The following is a 22,355-nucleotide window of genomic DNA, read 5'->3' as shown; positions in this document are numbered from 1 at the left end:
AGCATTTTATGAGTTCTTGGAGCCTCCCTTCACAGATGTGTCTGTATCAGGATGGGTCTAAACAACATGGTGTAAATGCAGTTGCTGGTGAGCCTCATTTCCTGTAGGAGGTGAAAAAGAGCAGAGATCTGTTTCCCTTCAGAGCACAGAGGTTGTTTCTGTTCAGAGGAAGTGAAACTGTCTGACAGTCACTGAGAGACGGTGAAACGGCACAGCACATGGATCAAATGGATCAAACAAAATTCTGCTGTTCAGTCTGTTTGGATCTACTGAAGGATCCGGTGACTATTCCCTGTGGACACAGCTACTGCATGAACTGTATTAAAAGCTTCTGGGATGAAGAGGAAAAGAAGAAAATCTACAGCTGCCCTCAGTGCAGACAGACTTTCACAGCGAGGCCTGTCCTGGAGAAAAACACCATGTTAGCAGATTTAGTGGAGGAGCTGAAGAAGACTGGACTCCAAGCTGCTCCTGCTGATCACTGCTATGCTGGACCTGAAGATGTGGCCTGTGATGTCTGCACTGGAAGAAAAATGAAAGCCTTCAAGTCCTGTTTAGTCTGTCTGGCATCTTACTGTGAGAAACACCTTCAGCCTCATTATGATTCACCTACATTCAAGAAACACAAGCTGGTGGAGCCCTCCAAGAAGCTCCAGGAGAACATCTGCTCTCGTCATGATGAGGTGATGAAGATGTTCTGCCGTACTGATCAGCAGAGTATCTGTTATCTCTGCTCTGTGGATGAACATAAAGGCCACGACACAGTCTCAGCTGCAGCAGAAAGGACTGAGAGGCAGAGAGAGCTGGAGGTGAGTGGACAAAACATCCAGCAGAGAATCCAGGACAGAGAGAAAGATGTGAAGCTGCTTCAACAGGAGGTGGAGGCCATCAATCAGTCTGCTGATCAAACAGTGGAGCACAGTGAGAAGATCTTCACTGAGCTGATCCATCTCATCCAGAAAAGAAGCTCTGATGTGAAGCAGCAGATCAGATCCCAGCAGGAAACTGAAGTGAGTCGAGTCAAAGAGCTTCAGGAGAAGCTGGAGCAGGAGATCACTGAGCTGAAGAGGAAAGATGCTGAGCTGAAGCAGCTCTCACACACAGAGGATCACATCCAGTTTCTACACAACTACCCCTCACTGTCAGCACTCAGTGAGTCTACAGACTCATCCAGCATCAATATCCGTCCTCTGAGCTACTTTGAGGATGTGACAGCAGCTGTGTCAGAGGTCAGAGATAAACTACAGGACATTCTGAGAGAGGAATGGACAAACATCTCACTGACAGTCACTGAAGTGGATGTTTTACTGTCAGATCCACCAGAGCCAAAGACCAGAGCTGGATTCTTAAAATATTCATGTGAAATCACACTGGATCCAAACACAGCACACAAAGAGCTGTTATTATCAGAGGGGAACAGAAAAGTAACAAGGATGGAACAACAACAACAGTCTTATTCTGATCATCCAGACAGATTCATTTATTGGCGTCAGGTCCTGAGTAGAGAGAGTCTGACTGGACGTTGTTACTGGGAGGTGGAGTGGAGAGGGAGAGGAGTTTATGTAGCAGTCGCATACAAGAATATCAGCAGAAAAGGAGTTAATGAATGTTTATTTGGATATAATGACAAATCTTGGTCATTAGATAGTAACAACAGCAGTTATACATTTTGGTACAACAACATCCAAACTCCTGTCTCAGGTCCTCGTTCCTCCAGAGTAGGAGTGTACCTGGATCACAGAGCAGGTATTTTGTCCTTCTACAGCGTCTCTGAAACCATGACTCTCCTCCACAGAGTCCAGACCACATTCACTCAGCCGCTCTATGCTGGACTGTTGGTTTACTATGGAGCCACTGCTGAGTTGATTAAAGTGAAATAGACTGAAGTCTTTCATATTGTGGGTTTAAATCTGTATTTTAGTTTCATTTTATTTTCTCTCCATCATTTCTGCACAGAGATCAGCTGTCAGTCAAACATTATGGGTGGTACCTCCACATCTTCTAGTTGTTCTCTTGATGTTTCTGAGTTTTTAAAGGAGATCTTTCCTGTGACTGTTTATGGAGGCTATCACTGCTCATCATCATTTTGATTTACTAAAATATTTCTCCACATGAAAATGTAAACTTCTCTATCCTCTAAATGTTTCTGGAATATTTGTATTGAAAAATGTCCACATTTCTCTTTATGAGTATGGCAGACCATGTGTGTGTGTTTGTGTTTGTTTTTGTCAAAATCATCAAACAAATGAGGAAAAACTGTGATTTTAATGAATGAATTCATATATTGTGTTGATGTTTTATTGTGTGAATAAACTGGAAGGTTTGACTATAAATCAAACTTTGAACAAAGTCTTTTCTTCTGTCTTCATTCCAGGATCTCACTCAAATCTGATGCAGAAAATATGAAACTAATCTGAGAGAATAACTGAAGCAGTTTTCCTCCTGAAGCATCACAAAGTTCAGAGTTCATGTTTAGAGCAGAAGATTCAGCAGTCGCTCTGTGACCTTTCAACTTTCTTCACTAAAACAGCTTCATTACAGAGAAACAAGTCACATTTTCTTCATGTTCTTAAGTCCTTTCAGATGTTTTTAATGGTCCTTGAATGCAGCATCAGTGTCGCAGGTTTAAAAGGTCACTTTCTGTTGTGTTCAAAGATTTCCTTCAGATATGGTCTTTAATCTGAAAAAGACTCACATAAAGCAGATTTATCACAAGCAAACATCAAGACACATCCTTCATGGCTTAAAGTTGCAGTGGGACTCTTTCGCCATCTGGTGGTTGTACAATTTTCTCTCGTCTCTTATTTCTTGTGTGTGATCAGGACAATTCTGGAGAAGATGAGCCTGCAGGGGAAAGTCACCCCCTGCAGGCCAGAAGGAAATGGGATATCTTAAAAATACAAAGTATGTATGTGTGATATCAAGAAGATAATCCTTAAAAACACAAGTTAATAAATGCAATTACTAAGAGTTGTTGTGTTGTATTGATTTGCTTCCTGTCCTAATTCCCTCTCTCCCTGAGGACACTCCAGGGCCATCTATGCACACAAATCAGTTACAGGATCAAATGAATAATAGAAAATAAACAGAAATAGAAAATGTTCTTCTATAAGTTTCAAAGAGATTTGGTTTACATATTTTATATAATATAGTAAATGTGCACGAATGACCAGCAATCATTCAGTCACTGCGACATTTCTGGGTCCATTTTAAAGTTGTCACGCTTTGGCGCTAGCGACTGGAAAAACACAGAAGTGAGTGCAGACTTTACTGAAGGCTAGAAGACTGTCCAATCTCACAGCAGCTCACTTCAGGCCTACCCGGCCTTGAAGGACCCGCCCTATGTGGACCGGGTAGGTCGGGTCCTTCGAAGCATGCTACCCCTGAACTTGGACACAGCCCCAGAGAACATGACTGGGGAAACATGGATAACATGACAGGAAGAGGAACAGAAGGAAACATGAGGGAAGCAAGAACTCACAACAAAGACAATCACAGCCACACAGAGGGAGACACAGAGGGCAAAGACACAAGGGGGGAAATACTAACTAATACAAATCTAAACAGGGACAACCTCGGCACTAGAGAATCAACTTAACCAAAGACGACTTAAACATGAAACATAATACAAAATGACATCAAAACACAAGAAAACTGAAAACGCTGGGTCAATGATCCAGGATCGTGACAGGTTTGAGGCCTCAGTGTTGTCACTGCAGTAGATCAAGCAGTCAATATAATAATCCTCACGTTTGTATAGTTGCATGTAGATCAAGTGTAAGCAAACCACAGGTTATTATTTATTTATTATTTGCTGCTACATATGTCATATTAGGTAAACTGACATAAGATTTGTTGCCAAGAAGCATTTTTACAACAAAGAAATAAATGACCAGACACAACTTTCCTTACATTTCATACAAAGTTTAGATGGTTTTCCATGTTTTTGTTTGTTTGTTTCAGAAATACTAGAACATGGATTCTCCTTTATTGAGCTATTTCACTGCTAACTTCTAAATCCTCTCATCTCCAGAAACCCTGGATGGATGGATGTTAAGACATTATTACTTTATTGCAACAGCAGAGAGTCCAGCCAAACTGATCATTTCATCAGAGCACATTTTTAACTTTGAGTTGTGCCTCAGTGGTTGTTTGTTTTGTGGAACTGAGCAGCAGTTAGCCTGGGAAATAGCTAGCAACACTAGATTTAAGGAGATAGCAGCATAACTAAAGGCTGGTTTAGCATCACTGCCCTTTTTATTTAAAAAGAAAGTTTTATATCCAATGTTAAAAGTGGCGTTTGGCCTCAATTATTATCTCTGGACCTGAACTCCACATAAGACTGAATGATGAATAAATCAACATAACACTGGATGAGAGAAAATAAGGCATGCACCCTGGCAAAATAAAAACACAATGAAAGTGAAAAAAGTGAAAATGAAAAGTGTTGGTTGTTTGTAAATGATGTCGTACTTGCATAGGTCCTGTCTACTCACAGCACTTTCTGCTACATGTCTCATGTACCCAGTCACACACGTTCATGCAGCACTTCTATCTGTGCCTGAGGGCTTTAGCCAACATTCACACACGCTGATGGACTCGGGGTTCAGTGTCTTGTCCAAGGATACTTTGGCATGTGGACTGGAGGAAACTGTGGACCAATCCACTGACCCTGTTACTGGTACCAATTGTACCACCTGAACCACAGCTGGGACAAGATTAAAGCTGCTTAATAAAAGAAAACAGCAAGAGCAAAGAGATAAAGAACACTTGGGAAAGTCCGAATAGAGATAACATGTGTTCGCTGCTTGAGCCACAATCTACTAGCTAACCTGAGTGAAGGAAAAGATTTGTCACGATTAACCAGCCTCTAAAGTTGGCAGCTCCTTGTAATGAATCATTTGACATTTCCATTTACTGCCAGTCTTTAGTGACTGAAACACTAACATGTGAAATTGGCTGTCAGAATTCACAGTTATGTTCTGCAGCAGATTTTAATCCAACTTTATGCAGCCTGGCGGGTGTTCATCGGCCTTCCTGGTGATTTAATTGGCCAGCACCTTAGCGTGCAAGGTGAATACATCATGAATCACACAGGCTGCCATAAACAAAGTTACGCCCAAGACACATATTTGAAATTAAAATCAGCTGAGGACCTCGGTGCTGCTGCATACACACCTCCACACCACGTTATACACCTGAACACCACGTTATACACCTGAACACCACGTTATACACCTGAACACCACAGGGCTCATCAAACCTGTCACGATGAGCCAGACGACTGAAAATATGTTGTCTTTCTTTCTGGAGTTTAATTTTTACTTAGAGATTGATGTTCTTTAAGTAAGTTTAAAAGTATTTAAGAGATTTTTTTATCAATTCAATTCAGTTTTATTGATATTGCACCAAATCACAACTACAGTTGCCTCAATGCCTTTTCTATTGTAAAGTAAAGAACCTACAATAATACAGAAAACAGAGAAAACCCCAACAATCATATGACCTTTATGAGCAAGTGCTTTGGTGACAGCGCTGCTGGGTTTTAACTGATAATAATACAGTGAGCCTATAAAAAGGTGTCTGTCTCTGTCATTTCCCATAAATGACTCTTTTTAACTTTAATCTCTTTTTTGTGCTACAATCAGAAAGCGGTAAAATATACTTAATAAAGTATAAATAACTTTTTTCATGCAGCTGTACTTAAAGTAAAAAAGAAAAGAACGTGACCCAGTTTGTCACTTTCTCAATAAAACTTTATCACTGAGTATTAAAAGTTTTGAGGCAGAAGTTGAGGAGACTTTTGCACATCCCCATGCTGCTGCTGTGAACGCTTCATTTTATCAGATGTAGCTTTAACATGACCGTGCCTCTGCAGACAGCTGCAGCTCAACCTCTGCAGGTTTATGGAAAATAAAGGCGTTTACGGCAACAGTCGCTTTAGATCGCGCCTGTCGCATCCAACAAAAAGTCAGCGCCTTTAGCTACAGTTAAAGGAAATTTAATCCATCAGCAGGCTTTTGAGAAGCAGCTCAGAGCAGATGAGAAATGTACCGTAGCTGGAGACGACTCAGTGCCTGCTCAGTTTTATGAAAGAAATCTTCAGTCTTTCAGTTCCTTTCAGTTTCATTCATTGTGCATGTTGGAGTGTGTACTGCACTGAAGGCTGGATGAAACAGATCAGTTCCTTAGACCAGCCGGTGAAGTGATTAACTGAGAAAATAAAGAGCAGATTAACCAAATAAGACTTTCCTATAAGGCGACATCCTTTTTGACCTGCAGGGGCCTAAAATTATCCGCAAGGTATTTTTTTAGGTTGGCTGGAGGAATTTGTAATTAATTAATTAATATTTGTAATTAATTTCTATTTATGTCAAGCATTTTTTTTCTATTAATACAATATAATCACTTCACTTATGTCTTAATTTTTGCAAAAAATCTTTTAAAATGTATTAAATTGTACCTGCACATGTTGTATAGCAATATAATTTTTTCTGATAAAGGCGATGATAATTCCTCATTTATTATATTTAGATCCCTTATAACAAAGGTTTCAAACATAAAGCTCGGGGCCAGAATCAGCCTCCAGAAACTGGAAAATGTGAAATGCATAGAATTTTAACATTTATCACTAATAATAATAATAATTTTAGCTTTTCTTGACATTTTAAAGAGTCCCCCTTAGTTGCTATTCATACTACACCAAAGTCATTAGGTGACAGTTAAACAATTAAAGTTCCTGTTTTTTTCCCACTAAATTTGTAATTTATTTCTTTGTCTTTTTTTTTTATAGTGGAATCATTGAAAAATAGGAGATTATTTTTAAGTTAATGAAAGACTTTATATTTTATAATTACAGGACAGTCTGGGGAATCAACTAAAAGAACTTGTCTGTAATTTTACACATTAATCGTGCAGCTTCACATGTCCGGCCCACTTATGATCATAGTTACCTGTAAGTGGCCCACAGTGTAAAATGAGTTTGTCTTATAGATTCTGTGACATGATTAGTAATACTCAGTAACATCCATCAACCTCGGGTTTCACTGGGCAAAAGGCAGCGTTCACCCTGCACAGGGTTAACACACAGTGACAGAATAGAAAAGAAACAATAGAATAGAAAATATTTGACACAGAGCACTATGGTTACTGGTTTTGTCTCACCTTCCTTGACTGAAAATAGGAGGCCTGGTGCTCTGGCTCTGCAGGGATGACATGAAACATTGAACAGACTGCACCCCGGCAGCTTTGGAAACTCCTGTTTTGGATGGTTTGACACATGAAGAAGCAGCTTCTGCATGCATGGACACTGGAGGCACCAGCCTGAGGTTTGATAACACAAGACCATCATTCTGCCCTAGAAACAGGAAGATAATCTGAAGTTACCTTCAGGTGCTTTTAAGAGACTCTTCAAGTGGAATCTGAAAACTGAACTTTACAGAATACCTTTCAATGAAAAAGGTTAATGTCTGACTGTCATGCTCCTGGGAATTTGACCCAGGTTTTTGAGTTTGTTGGACATTTTATTCATTCTTCAGAATTATGAAATAGTTATGTTCAGGTTTTGAGAGCCTCTGAGTTTTGTTGCTTATGTTTCTAGGTTTTGGTTCTTGTTTCTGTTCATGTTTGTCCCCTTTTCATGTCTAGTCTGTATTTGTCTCATCTTTGTGTTGTCTTTAGTCTCTCCTGTTGTCTCTATCATCTGTGTTTTGTCCTTTTGTCTCCAGGTCTGTTTATTCCCCAGTATCAAGCTTACATGTCTGAGTCTCAGTTTGCATCACTTGCTGCTTTATTTTGTTCGTTTTTTGTCTCCTATAGCTGAGCCACATTTAGTAATGCCAACATATTAAACGAACAATATTTGTCTCTTATATATGATACATCTATATATACACTGTCAAAGATACTTGTCTTTGAGTGAAGATTTAAGGTGATAGAAAATATAAATAAATGCAACTTGAATCTTTACTGAAGCTCAGTATGTGACACAGAGTTCAAACTCACTGCTGTAATAACTAATAATGATTAATATGATAACTATAATTATGCTGTCCTCGCCCTGAGTCTCTTAGTTTCACCAGATAGACAGCGAGATAACGATGCTCCAATAATCAGACTTATAAGAATGGCCTCTGACCATTGCCTTCTCTTTGACCATTGTAAAACTGAAAGTACAAAATACTGTATTAGCTAACTAACATTGTAAACTAGCTTGTTACACTCTTACTGCAAGCTAACAAGATAAAACTTTCAAATGTATAAATTATCGAACCATTTTTACACAAAACAAAAGATAATAATTATTTTATCGACACTCATACTTACAGACATATCTTGTCCATGGCAACAACATTTTAAGGTCCGTATACGCTTAGAACAATAACATTACGGTATCACTTTCCGCCATCTTTTCCCTTCCTAAAGTAACCGAACCCATATTACAAAGCAGCCACTAGAGGGAGCTCTAGGGCAGTTTACAACTATAATATCCCATTTAAGTTATAAAAGGCAGAACAATAATATTGGCAATATTATATTTACATTACCAAAGTGAAATGACTTTAGTCTCATGAACAACATTAGCTAATTGTTATTTACTAGCTAATCTTAAAATGACTGTTCAGTACAGAAATGAAGCCCAACAACATGTTTTACAGTCCTGTGGTCTCAGCCTCAGATACTTATTAAATCACACAGAGCTCATGTAGAAACAAATGAACAAAATATGCTCTCCTTCATTTCTGTCAAACAAAGCTGTATGAAACGTTTCCAGCGGTTTGTATCATGGTTGCTAGGCAACCTGGGCAGCGCGACGGAGGCTAGACCGTCACATTTCACAAGCCTACAAGCCTCGCACTTCCGGCCTTAGCGGTCTTTGAGTACGCGGACCTTGAGGACCGTTAAGGCTGCGTACTTTAAGGCTGCAGACCCTGAATTGGGATACAGCCCTTGTCATGAGCTCACCCTTGCTGTGTGTCTTGTCTGTGTTGTAGTCTAGCTTCCTAGTGAAGTTCTTTGTACTATGGTTGCCTGCAAGTCCAGCAATAAAGCTGCCTTTTAGGTTCACTTCTGCATCTGAGTATCTGCATGTTGGGTTTATGCCTCTGTCTGCTGCACAGCACATCATGACCAAGACAGGGTTAAATTATTGAAACTGTTCCCTGCTGTTGGTGGAGGTTTTGTCCACAATATGGAGTTACTGAAGGTCACAAAACATACTTTCATAAAACAAAAACATGTAAAAATAGATTAAATATTTCACTGACACTTGAGAGTAGCAATACACCTTAAAAGTGTCGATTCACTTTTAGACACTGATTAACAGAAGAGACGTGTAAAGACTTTTGGGAGATTTTTGAGAAATGAGAATTTGTGAAACCTGTTTGCTGTGGGGAATGTTTCTCAGGTGGTGAAATTGGATGAATATTTGGCTTTGCCCTCAGAAACAGTTTTATTGCCAAAAAATGTTTAACTTACCAAAGAATTTCTCCTGAGTTTTCTATTGAAATATATAAAATAGGAGAATTTGCAAAATAACAGAAAAATGTTCAAGTTCAATGTGAAAACAAAAATGTCAAAGTGAAAAAAACGCAGTTCTCTGTCCTTGCAGTGAGTTTCCATCTTTAGCAAACTGTTATTAATCTGTATTTAAGTTCATTTTGTCTGAGGATCTCCTCACCATGAAATAATCCTTCGATCAGGAGCTGTGTCTCAGGTCGGACTAGAGGTTTGTTTTGATGCCGTTTTATTACTTACAAACTAATATCGCCATCTGGTGGTTATACAGTTTATGACAAAAGTTAATGCTTGTCCCCATTTAAAGACTGCTTCCAAAAGAGGACTGAACTAAGGGCGTAGATTTGGTTTTGGCATTGGTGGGGACGGATGATTCAACCATCGAACCCTGCCTTGTTTCTTTCTTTTTTTTTCCTTTTTGTCTTTGCTTCTTGATAATAAAAAAAAAAGAAAAAAAAGGAGAAATATACTTGCCTACATATGCTATTCTACATGCTTTTAAACCACTTAAAATTACAATTCATCGTTTTATATGTGAATTAGATAATGTTAAATTACTATTAAACAAATGACTGACTAAGTATTTCAGGCTTTAGTTTACTTCAGTCATAGCACTAAGGGAACACTGAATGACCTGCTGGGTTTTGTCCATAAAACTACTCGTCTAAGATTACCACAAAGTAAAAGATCTCTCAGCAAAATTATGCAACATTTTAGGCACTATTGCCCCGATCAAATCAGTGAGCTGGGATGTTTTATTCTAAACATGAACTACTGTTACAGCAACAGACATGGACTACTGGTGACCCACACAACAACTCAATGTCCACTATGTGAAGCAGCCAAACACATGCCTGCTCCTCTCGTTAACTGAGATAAACTGCTGGCATATTTGTTTTACATCTATACTGTCCAGTCTCTCCTGGTGGACACACAGCAGCATTGTTTAATCTCATTTGAGTCATTGTTGACCTTAGCCATCTTTTTAGTCTTCTGAGAGCACTGAAGCTTCTTTCAGCCTCAGTACATGAGTTTTATCCTCAGATTAAAATTATTATTCTGTGCTTGATGTGCCTCACCTTTGGCTCTTCCCCTCTGACTGCACTAGGACATATTGCCACCTGATAAAATAACACATGGATTCGTGCCATATAAAAAGTGAGACGTGTCAATTCAGATTCTTTGTCAAATATACACTAATGAATCAATTTACATCAGCAGCCTAACAACTGTCATGATAATAAATACTAGTTAATCTATAGCACCAAATCATCAGTCAGTCACCTGTGACCTCACCTCTTCACCTCTGTCTGAGCTACAACATGGCAGAGCTGCCTCTGTCACCTGATAAATAACAGTGAGACATTCCACATACATGCAGTCACACATGTGCTTCAAATACAGTCATGAACCATCAGGTCATCATCCAATTTCACCTGTGATCTTGTGTCACCATTACTCTCTATCACCTGACAAATAGGACATACTGCAGATCTTGACTCGTCAGTAATGTTTGTAGTGTGAGTGCATTTTTAAAACAATTTGTGCAAACTGCACTGCAAGGTGGATATTTGCAAAATCATGACTACCTCATGATATTTTGTCTCAAAAATTAACGCTATGAATATGTCAGTACCATTAGGATAAAATTATTGTGTCACCAACATTTTAACGTTAGACATATAATTTTAACAGCCTCTGTAAACTAATATCCTGGCTCGCTCGAGGCTCCGTTTTCTCTGACAGTTTCAATCAAAATTAGAAATGCTGCTCTGAGACTGAGAGAACTGATAGTGCTGCCTGCTGTGCAGTTAGTTTACAAAACATGTTATTCATGGTTACATACAATTTTAGACTGATGTGGACCAAAGATACAAAGAGTCCAAACAAAAAGAAAAACTGACTGTGGCCAAGGTTTCTGCAGTTAGTTTGACATCTGATATGTGGACCTCCATTAACACAGAGGCTTACCTAGCCGTCACCTGCCATTTCATTGACTCTAACACTGCATTGCATTCTGTAGTGTTAGGTGTTCAGCACTTCCCTCAAGCACATACTGCTGTCAATTTGTCACAAGTAACAGCAGCGCTCATGTCAGAGTGGGGCATTACAGACAAAGTTACATGTTATGTGACTGATGGAGCAGCAAACATGGGTGCTTGTGCTAAGGAGCTTCGTTTGTGTCACAGTAATTGTGTGGCACATACATTAAACCTAATGGTCAAAAAAGCTCTTGATCAACACACGACGCTGTCTGACATCCGGACTACCTGTAGGAGGATAGTGGGATATTTCAAGAGCAGTACAACTGCTAAGGTTTGTTCCATTATTTCATTACTGCTTTGAGGTGCTGCTGCAGTAACACAGCTTGAATTAATCAGTTTGTGTTGGCTGTTTTTCTAGGAGAGGCTGACAGAGGTGCAGGAGCAAATGGGCCGGCCTGCACTGAAGTTAATTCAAGAGGTGGATACACGTTGGAACAGCACATTCCAAATGCTTCAACGTGTTCATGAACTCAGGGAACCTATTGGAGCATCGTTAGCTGGCCTGCACACTGATATTTGCCCACTATCCTCTGAACAGTATGACCTTATGGCAGAATGTCTTAAAATACTCTCCCCATTTAATGATGCCACCACTGAGCTGTCAGAGGAAAAGCGAGTGTCTGGATCCAAAGTAATTCCACTTCTAACAATGTTGCACCATGCACTAAATGAAGAGGAAATGGGAGTTGTCCTAACTCCAGAGAGCTCCACCATGGTTGAGTGTCTAAGGAGACAATTAAAGGAGAAGCTCTACACATTGCAGTCAATGAGCATCATGTCACTGGCAACATTGCTGGATCCAAGGTTCAAAAAAATAGGCTTCTTTAGCCCAAATAAAGCAATGGATGCTGAGAAGAGACTTATTTTTGAATGTGCTGCTATTTTGCGGCACGTGGCCTTCTCATCAGCAGCCTCATCATCAAAAGCTTCTCAGCCTGTGACTCAAGGTATATGAGCACATTTCGATTATTATATTGTATTTAGTTACTTACATTCTGTTTGTTTTAGGTAGCAAACTGTGGCATCGTTTGGACACCACTGTTCTGGAGACAAAGACCCCAAATGCTACTGCTGATGCAACAGCTGCAGTACAGAAATACCTCCATGAACCAAATATGGGCAGACTGGAGAATCCGCTGGAGTACTGGGCTGGACACAAATTTCTTTATCCAAACTTGTATAAACTTGCTGTGGTTTTTCTTGCAACCCCTGCTTCATCTGTGCCCTGTGAGAGGATATTTTCAAAAGCAGGAGAAATCCTCTCAAAAAAGAGGAACCGTCTTAAGCCCAGCACTGTGGAAAAGCTGCTATTTTTGAATAAAAACTAATGAAAACTTTTCCCTAGTGTCATGAGCACTGTTATAAAGTCACAACCACATTCACATCACAACTCCCTCCCTTTTTGTTTCCATGTACATTCCTGTGTTAAGCTGCCAATTTATTATACACAAACATTAATTAAATTAAAATAATATAAAATTAGTATAATATTAAATATAACTAATATTTAGAGTTTAGTTATTGGTGTCATGAACAAAAGTAATTTCTTTATTCATTCAACTTGAAGCGCCACACACTAGTTTGTGTCATTATTGAGATGTACATAAGCATGATTACGCAGTTACACAATCATCCCAAAAACTCTGTACTGATAGTTTCCACTTTCTCTTTTGTATCAGACATACTGAGACAATATTCGGGATAAATAACCATAAAAACAATTTATTTATTCAGTTTAGAGGTTTACACATCACATCATTATAATCATTGAGCCCGTTTCACTTGAATCGTCCACTTGATGGCGCAGTAGAGCAAATGAATCATCACAATGCTTCGAACCATGAGTCGACCAGTTGGATGGAAAGCTTCATTTCATCACGAGGCTTCATCTCACCATCACTACATTTTATGAGTGAGCTTGACTTTAAGTGACTTACAGGTTTCTTTGAAAAATACTTTCTTATATCCAGGTTCTTCCTCGTTGCTGCCGTCCTCCTCTCCTCCTCGCAGCGCAGGCTTGCCGCTGCTAAAACTAAACAGAGCTCCAATCACATTGGCCATATTTGTCACGTGACGTAGGACTCCAGTAGAGAACGTAATTTAACTCTTTCTGCACCGCTGGGTGAATGAGACGCTGACAGATCGTTTTTTTCTTTCTATCGGGTTTGTTTTTCTTTCTAATTATTGGTGGGGACAATTCAATAATCGCTGGATATTGGTGGGTCCCTTCCGTCCATGCCAAATCTACGCCCTTGGACTGAAGAGTCGTTTAGCTTCTAGTTTAATCGGCTTTGCTGTGTAATCTTTGCTGCCAACAGTGTAGTGAAACATTTAAGCTGCACATGAAAGTTAATGGGTAATTATGATGATCTTTACCACAAAGATTTTAAATGAAAGAATAAACAAAGGGCATGAAAACTGATTCTTATGTCTACTGTGTATCTTCAGTGTGAATGTTGAGTTATATTTGAGTGTCTGCATTTAAAGCACATATTAATGTATTGTTTCGAAATCCATGGTGGTACACAGGAAAAATGACTAAAGAATGTAGAGTTAGAACACTATCTGTATTTGTTTTTTAAATAGTTTTACATATATTTTACTATTTAAAAAAACTACTCAAGAAATCAAGCTTGCTGCCTGTCTTTACAGTAATTTCATTTGAACATAGGTTTGATTTAGTGGAGTCAGTTGTTCCCATGCATCATTCTGTAAGTGTGAGAATGAACTAAGATTAGAAAATGTCAAAATATAAAGTGTGATTTATTTTTATTCATCACAGCATCCTAAACTTTGCTGAACTTTTTGAAATATAAAATGAACTCACTGAGTGTTGACTGTCACATTTCAAAGCACCAAGTAAAGATAAACTATTAAACTTTAACTGGGTCAGACTTGTTACTACATGTTGTAACCAAACATACCACACCCTGCATCATGTGATTGGCTCTTGGTTGCTCTGTAAAAAAATTTCTTTAGCGCCTCCCTTCACAGATGTGTCTGTATCAGGATGGGTCTAAACAACATGGTGTAAATGCAGTTGCTGGTGAGCCTCATTTCCTGTAGGAGGTGAAAAAGAGCAGAGATCTGTTTCCCTTCAGAGCACAGAGGTTGTTTCTGTTCAGAGGAAGTGAAACTGTCTGACAGTCACTGAGAGACGGTGAAACGGCACAGCACATGAATCAAATGGATCAAACAAAATTCTGCTGTTCAGTCTGTTTGGATCTACTGAAGGATCCGGTGGCTATTCCCTGTGGACACAGCTACTGCATGAACTGTATTAAAAGCTTCTGGGATGAAGAGGAAAAGAAGAAAATCTACAGCTGCCCTCAGTGCAGACAGACTTTCACAGCGAGGCCTGTCCTGGTGAAAAACACCATGTTAGCAGATTTAGTGGAGGAGCTGAAGAAGACTGGACTCCAAGCTGCTCCTGCTGATCACTGCTATGCTGGACCTGAAGATGTGGCCTGTGATGTCTGCACTGGAAGAAAAATGAAAGCCTTCAAGTCCTGTCTGTCGTGTTTGGTCTCTTACTGTGAGAAACACCTTCAGCCTCATTTTATATCCTCCGCATTTGAAACACACAAGCTGGTGGAGCCCTCCAAGAAGCTCCAGGAGAACATCTGCTCTCGTCATGATGAGGTGATGAAGATGTTCTGCCGTACTGATCAGCAGAGTATCTGTTATCTCTGCTCTGTGGATGAACATAAAGGCCACGACACAGTCTCAGCTGCAGCAGAAAGGACTGAGAGGCAGAGAGAGCTGGAGGTGAGTCGACAAAACATCCAGCAGAGAATCCAGGACAGAGAGAAAGATGTGAAGCTGCTTCAACAGGAGGTGGAGGCCATCAATCAGTCTGCTGATCAAACAGTGGAGCACAGTGAGAAGATCTTCACTGAGCTGATCCATCTCATCCAGAAAAGAAGCTCTGATGTGAAGCAGCAGATCAGATCCCAGCAGGAAACTGAAGTGAGTCGAGTCAAAGAGCTTCAGGAGAAGCTGGAGCAGGAGATCACTGAGCTGAAGAGGAAAGATGCTGAGCTGAAGCAGCTCTCACACACAGAGGATCACATCCAGTTTCTACACAACTACCCCTCACTGTCAGCACTCAGTGAGTCTACAGACTCATCCAGCATCAATATCCGTCCTCTGAGCTACTTTGAGGATGTGACAGCAGCTGTGTCAGAGGTCAGAGATAAACTACAGGACATTCTGAGAGAGGGATGGACAAACATCTCACTGACAGTCACTGAAGTGGATGTTTTACTGTCAGATCCACCAGAGCCAAAGACCAGAGCTGGATTCTTAAAATATTCATGTGAAATCACACTGGATCCAAACACAGCACACAAACAGCTGTTATTATCAGAGGGGAACAGAAAAGTAACATTGATGGAACAACAACAGTCTTATTCTGATCATCCAGACAGATTCACTTGGTATAAACAGGTCCTGAGTAGAGAGAGTCTGACTGGACGTTGTTACTGGGAGGTGGAGTGGAGAGGGAGAGTTTATGTAGCAGTCGCATACAAGAATATCAGCAGAAAAGGAGAGGGTAATGAATATAGATTTGGATGTAATGACAAATCTTGGTCATTAGAGTGTAACAACAACAGTTATACATTTTGGTACAACAACATTGAAACTCCTGTCTCAGGTCCTCGTTCCTCCAGAGTAGGAGTGTACCTGGATCACAGAGCAGGTATTTTGTCCTTCTACAGCGTCTCTGAAACCATGACTCTCCTCCACAGAGTCCAGACCACATTCACTCAGCCGCTCTATGCTGGACTGAGGTTTTACTACACTGTATTTGGAGTTTATAATTATGGAGCCACTGCTGAGTTGATTAAAGTGAAATAGACTGAAGTCTTTCATATTGTGGGTTTAAATCTGTATTTTAGTTTCATTTTATTTTCTCTCCATCATTTCTGCACAGAGATCAGCTGTCAGTCAAACATTATGGGTGGTACCTCCACATCTTCTAGTTGTTCTCTTGATGTTTCTGAGTTTTTAAAGGAGATCTTTCCTGTGACTGTTTATGGAGGCTATCACTGCTCATCATCATTTTGATTTACTAAAATATTTCTCCACATGAAAATGTAAACTTCTCTATCCTCTAAATGTTTCTGGAATATTTGTATTGAAAAATGTCGACATTTCTCTTTATGAGTATGGCAGACCATGTGTGTGTGTTTGTGTTTGTTTTTGTCAAAATCATCAAACAAATGAGGAAAAACTGTGATTTTAATGAATGAATTCATATATTGTGTTGATGTTTTATTGTGTGAATAAACTGGAAGGTTTGACTATAAATCAAACTTTGAACAAAGTCTTTTCTTCTGTCTTCATTCCAGGATCTCACTCAAATCTGATGCAGAAAATATGAAACTAATCTGAGAGAATAACTGAAGCAGTTTTCCTCCTGAAGCATCACAAAGTTCAGAGTTCATGTTTAGAGCAGAAGATTCAGCAGTCGCTCTGTGACCTTTCAACTTTCTTCACTAAAACAGCTTCATTACAGAGAAACAAGTCACATTTTCTTCATGTTCTTAAGTCCTTTCAGATGTTTTTAATGGTCCTTGAATGCAGCATCAGTGTCGCAGGTTTAAAAGGTCACTTTCTGTTGTGTTCAAAGATTTCCTTCAGATATGGTCTTTAATCAGTAAAACCAGTGATACAGCAGTGTCATTAGCTGTGTTATTGGCACCAGGCTGTGTTTATGTATGTATTTAATTCTGTCTGAGGATGTCTTCAGCATGAAATGATCATTTGCTCAGCTGCTGTGTCTCATCTCTTATCAGACATTGGTTGGAACAGAGTTTTGTTGCTGACCATCTGACAAGAGGGTGAAGAAAAGCTTCAGGCTTCATTTGGACACTACGTTGGACAGAAGTCTCCACAAAAATGACTCAGAAACACAAATATTATTAATGAAAGTCCAAATGTCAAAAAGGGGTCATACATGATCCTGAGAAATGTCCTTGAACATTTGAACATGAGTCAGAGGGTTGTCAGGTTTCTACACTGCATCGTGGCATCAAGCCTGAGATGTCTGTGTAAACAAGTATGGAGGACACAAATGCACAGACGCAGTCGAGCTGTTTACTGCTGATGAGGAAGGAAAATAGTCTGTTGGATATTAAAGCAGCATTTATTAGAGTAAGAACAGATACTTGTGTCCTTCATTTGATCCCCGTCAATTTACAGAAGACTTAAGGACCCTTTGACTTCTAACATACAGCTGCATGTTTACAATTTTATTATTGATTTATTTCTAGCAAAGTGAGACTTTACTGATTAAAGACATATAATCAGACATATTACTGTTACTTTCTGAAAAAGACTCACATAAAGCAGATTTATCACAAGCAAACATCAAGACACATCCTTCATGGCTTAAAGTTGCAGTGGGACTCTTTCGCCATCTGGTGGTTGTAACAGTTATGACAACTGTTCCTGCATATATGTCCCTCCTCAGTGTGAAGAAGACTGGACTCCAAGCTGCTCCTGCTGATCACTGCGTGTTCCTCCTGTGTCTAAAATCTATTTCCATTATGAATCAGGAAACTGTTTGCACCAATCATAAAGGCAATAAAATACGTCACACACTAAGAAATAACAAAAAGGAATTGTGGATTTCAAGGAGATTTTTCCCTTGTTTTTTGAAATCATAAGAATACAAACTAATGCAAGACTGTCATGTTTTCATAAGTTTGTAGAGACACTGTTCTGTTGTATTCTAGGACATCAGTCACTTTTTAAATGCATGCTACTCCTCCTCCTCATCATCAGCAGCACCCATGACCTCCTTTTAGTCTTTGTTTTGTTATTTTTCAGAGTTCAGGAGACGTTCTTATGGGATTTCCACAGTGTACAAGTACTGTTTAGACCCTTTACCTAAAAGAAAAGAGTAAAGTACAAAGTAGATTTACTCACTGCAGGAAAATAATGCCTCAATCTGATATATTGTCTTATATGACAAACTGAAAGTGATGCATCAAAGTGTAAGCAGCATTTTCCTGTTACAGCTGGTCTAGATGGAACTGATCTGATCTCCTTTATGTACAGGTAGATATCCAGTGGGTTTGCTAAGGGTCACAGATGAGGGGCTGTGTGAGATGTTTAATGGGAAAGGAAATAAAACCATTGTTCCAGACCTGCAGCTAAGATACTCGAGTATCTTCAAATATGAAGCTGAGTATTACTTCCATACTTTCCTCCACTGCTGATGACCTTGTTACCTGCTGCTCCCTGTTAATGATCAGCCTCAGTTCTGATAGTAAACTGTTGGCTCTCGTTCTGTCAGCTTGTTGCTCAGTGACGTCTTGTTTTCATTTTCCTTCTTCTTCAAATGTGTCTTCCTTTAACTCTTTGCTTTTGTTTCTGCTTCAAACACCAAATGATACACATGCTGCACCTCTGATGGTTTGTCAGAGAGCAGAACAATTTACATTACAGAGAATATTTTACAGTTGAACATAAACTTTCACTTTTTTCCTCTAAAGTGTGCTCACTGGTTTTTCCAGCTGCTGTGAGATGTTTATGCCTGACTGTAAAGATGGAAATAAACACAGCATTGGAAAAGATGGCACTAGTGAGGTTGGCTGCCGTCACGACTGCTCCGACCACCTTTTCTTTGTTTTTGTTTTTTAAGTTAGTTTTCAGCGCTTCTAAATCGGCAAAATCATCACCATTGGGTACATTAGGTATGACAGTGACACTCTTGTTTCTATTGGTATACAATGTACTCACAATTCGAAGTTTTTAACTCCGGATCCGAGCTGGCCGAGTGAGATCTTGAGGGGGAACAAAGGACGCGAAGCGGCGGCCTCGAGGGAAACGAGCCGGCGTCAGGAACAGGCTGAGAGTTCGTGCACACCGCACACCTCTGCCTAGCATCCTGCTCGCCAACGTCCAGTCAGTGGAGAACAAGCTTGATGACCTCAGGGCCAGGATAAAGTTCCAGAGAGACATTCAGGACTGCAATCTCCTCTGCTTCACCGAGACATGGCTGAACCCAGCGGTGCCGGACCACGCCATCCAGCCGGCCGAGTTCTTCTCGGTTCACCACATGGACAGGACACGGGACTCGGGGAAGTCAAGGGGAGGCGGCGTGTGTTTAATGGTGAACAACAATTGGTCCAACAGTGCGAACGTTGTTCCTCTCACACGCTCCTGCACACCAAATCTGGAACTACTGTCCATCATGTGTCGAACTTTTTATCTACCTCAAGAGTTTACATCGGTCATTATAAGTGCCGTTTATATTCCACCACAAGCGGACACGGTCACCGCCTTATGCGAGCTGCATGAGGCACTCACACAGCACCAGACACAACACCGGGACGCTGCGCTTATTGTAACGGGGGACTTTAATAGTGCCAACCTCAAACGTGCAGCGCCGAACTTTTATCAACATATCACCTGCCCCACCAGAGGTGAAAGGACACTGGACCACTGCTACACTACGGTCAAGGACGGCTACAAGGCACAATCCCGCCCTCCGTTTGGCAAATCTGATCACGCCGCCATCTTCCTCATGCCAAAATACAAACAAAGGCTGAAACAGGAAGGACGCAACCCATAACGGCAATGCTCAGTGGCTAGTGGATCTGAGGGTAGACCATAGCGACCTCCCTGAACAGGGTCCAGTAACCATCACAGTGGCAGATATCCAAGAAAGGGTCTCCAGTATGAAGAGTTGGACAGCACCAGGGCCCGACATGGTTCACGCCTACTGGCTAAAGAAGCTGACTGCACTCCACGAGCGTCTGGCAGCACAAATGAACCAGCTGCTAGTTAACGAGGGACACCCGGAATGGCTAACCGAAGGTCAGACGGTCCTGATCCCCAAGGACCCCAAGAAGGGACCAGTCCCCTCCAACTACCGACCAATAACCTGCCTCAGTACTACATGGAAGCTCCTGTCAGGCATCATATCGGCTAAGATGAACAGGCACATGGGTCAATACATGAGCGGGACACAGAAAGGAATTGGCAAGAATACCAGAGGCGCAAAACACCAGCTACTGGTAGACAGAACAGTCAGCCGAGACTGCAAGACCAGACTGACCAACCTGTGCACTGCCTGGATTGATTACAAGAAGGCCTATGACTCAATGCCCCACAGCTGGATACTGGAATGCCTAGAATTGTACAAGATCAATGGGACCCTAAGAGCCTTCATCAGGAACTCAATGGGGATGTGGCGTACAACACTAGAGGCCAATTCCAAGCCCATAGCACAAGTCACCATCAAGTGCGGGATCTACCAAGGAGATGCTCTGTCCCCACTGCTGTTCTGCATAGGCCTGAACCCCCTCAGTGAGATCATTAACAAGACTGGCTACGGATACCGACTACGGAACGGAGCAGTTGTCAGCCACCTCCTGTACATGGATGACATCAAGCTGTATGCCAAGAGTGAACGAGACATCGATTCACTGATCCACACTACCGGGCTATACAGCAATGACATTGGAATGTCGTTCGGGCTGGAGAAGTGTAGTCGGATGGTAACAAAGAGAGGGAAGGTAGTCAGAACTGAGGGGATTGAACTACCAGAAGGCAACATTGCAGACATAGAGGACAGTTACAAGTACCTGGGGATCCCGCAGGCGAATGGGAACCATGAAGAGGCCGCTAGGAAAGCTGCAACCACCAAGTACCTGCAGAGGGTCAGGCAAGTCCTGAGGAGTCAGTTGAACGGTAAGAACAAGATCCGGGCCATCAACACGTACGCCCTGCCCGTGATCAGGTACCCTGCTGGGGTAATAGGCTGGCCAAAGGAGGAGATAGAAGCCACTGACATAAAGACAAGAAAGCTCCTTACCATGCATGGAGGGTTTCACCCCAAGTCCAGCACCCTGAGGCTGTACGCTAAGCGGAAGGAAGGGGGCCGGGGACTGGTGAGTGTCAGCACCACAATCCAGGATGAGACAACAAACATCCAAGAATACATCATGAAGATGGCCCCAACTGACAGCGTGCTCAGTGAATACCTCAGGCAGCAGAAACCCAAGAAAGAGGAGGGAGACGAGGAACCATCATGGAAGGACAGGCCCCTACACGGTATGTACCACCGGCAGATAGAGGAGGTGGCTGATATCCAGAAATCCTACTAGTGGCTGGACAAAGCTGGACTGAAAGATAGCACAGAGGCACTAATCATGGCAGCACAAGAACAAGCTCTGAGTACAAGATCCATAGAGGCTGGGGTCTATCACACCAGGCAAGACCCCAGGTGCAGGCTGTGTAAAGATGCCCCAGAGACAATCCAGCACATAACAGCAGGGTGCAAGATGCTAGCAGGCAAGGCATACATGGAACGCCATAACCAAGTGGCCGGCATAGTGTACAGGAACATCTGTGCCGAGTATAACCCGGAAGTCCCGAGGTCAAAATGGGAAATACCCCCAAGGGTGGTGGAGAATAACCGAGCTAAGATCCTGTGGGACTTCCAGATACAGACGGACAAAATGGTGGTGGCTAACCAACCGGACATAGTGGTGGTAGACAAACAGAAGAAGACGGCCGTAGTGATCGATGTAGCGGTTCCGAATGACAGCAATATCAGGAAGAAGGAACACGAGAAGCTGGAGAAATACCAAGGGCTCAGAGAAGAGCTCGAGAGGATGTGGAGGGTGAAGGTAACGGTGGTCCCCGTGGTAATCGGAGCACTAGGTGCGGTGACTCCCAAGCTAGGCGAGTGGCTCCAGCAGATCCCGGGAATAACATCGGAGATCTCTGTCCAGAAGAGCGCAGTCCTGGGAACAGCTAAGATACTGCGCAGGA

The 22,355-nt window shown here is 41.3% G+C and overlaps 3 protein-coding genes across 3 annotated transcripts in view; all 3 read left to right on the top strand.

The window, feature by feature from the left end:
* Nucleotides 1-22,355, top strand: part of LOC148097652 (tripartite motif-containing protein 16-like) — a 106,313-nt gene that overhangs the window by 70,878 nt on the left and 13,080 nt on the right. The gene's annotated exons all lie outside the window — the stretch shown is intronic.
* Nucleotides 11,926-14,014, top strand: LOC148097654 (zinc finger BED domain-containing protein 4-like). Its single transcript, XM_087831311.1, has 3 exons — nucleotides 11,926-12,508; nucleotides 12,570-12,788; nucleotides 14,010-14,014. Exons 1-3 carry the CDS (start codon nucleotides 11,947-11,949, stop codon nucleotides 14,012-14,014), a joined length of 786 nt encoding a protein of 261 aa, XP_087687437.1. The 5' UTR covers nucleotides 11,926-11,946.
* Nucleotides 14,578-16,711, top strand: LOC148097653 (tripartite motif-containing protein 16-like). Its single transcript, XM_087831723.1, has one exon. The coding sequence runs from the start codon at nucleotides 14,739-14,741 to the stop codon at nucleotides 16,419-16,421; it is 1,683 nt and encodes a 560-aa protein (XP_087687849.1). The 5' UTR covers nucleotides 14,578-14,738; the 3' UTR covers nucleotides 16,422-16,711.

This window comes from Neolamprologus brichardi, chromosome 18 (assembly GCF_056152115.1).
Source record: "Neolamprologus brichardi isolate AB-2024 chromosome 18, ASM5615211v1, whole genome shotgun sequence".
Lineage (NCBI taxonomy): Eukaryota > Metazoa > Chordata > Actinopteri > Cichliformes > Cichlidae > Neolamprologus > Neolamprologus brichardi.
The sequence above is the reverse complement of the archived record's forward strand: the minus strand, read 5'-3'. Positions and strand labels throughout refer to the sequence as shown.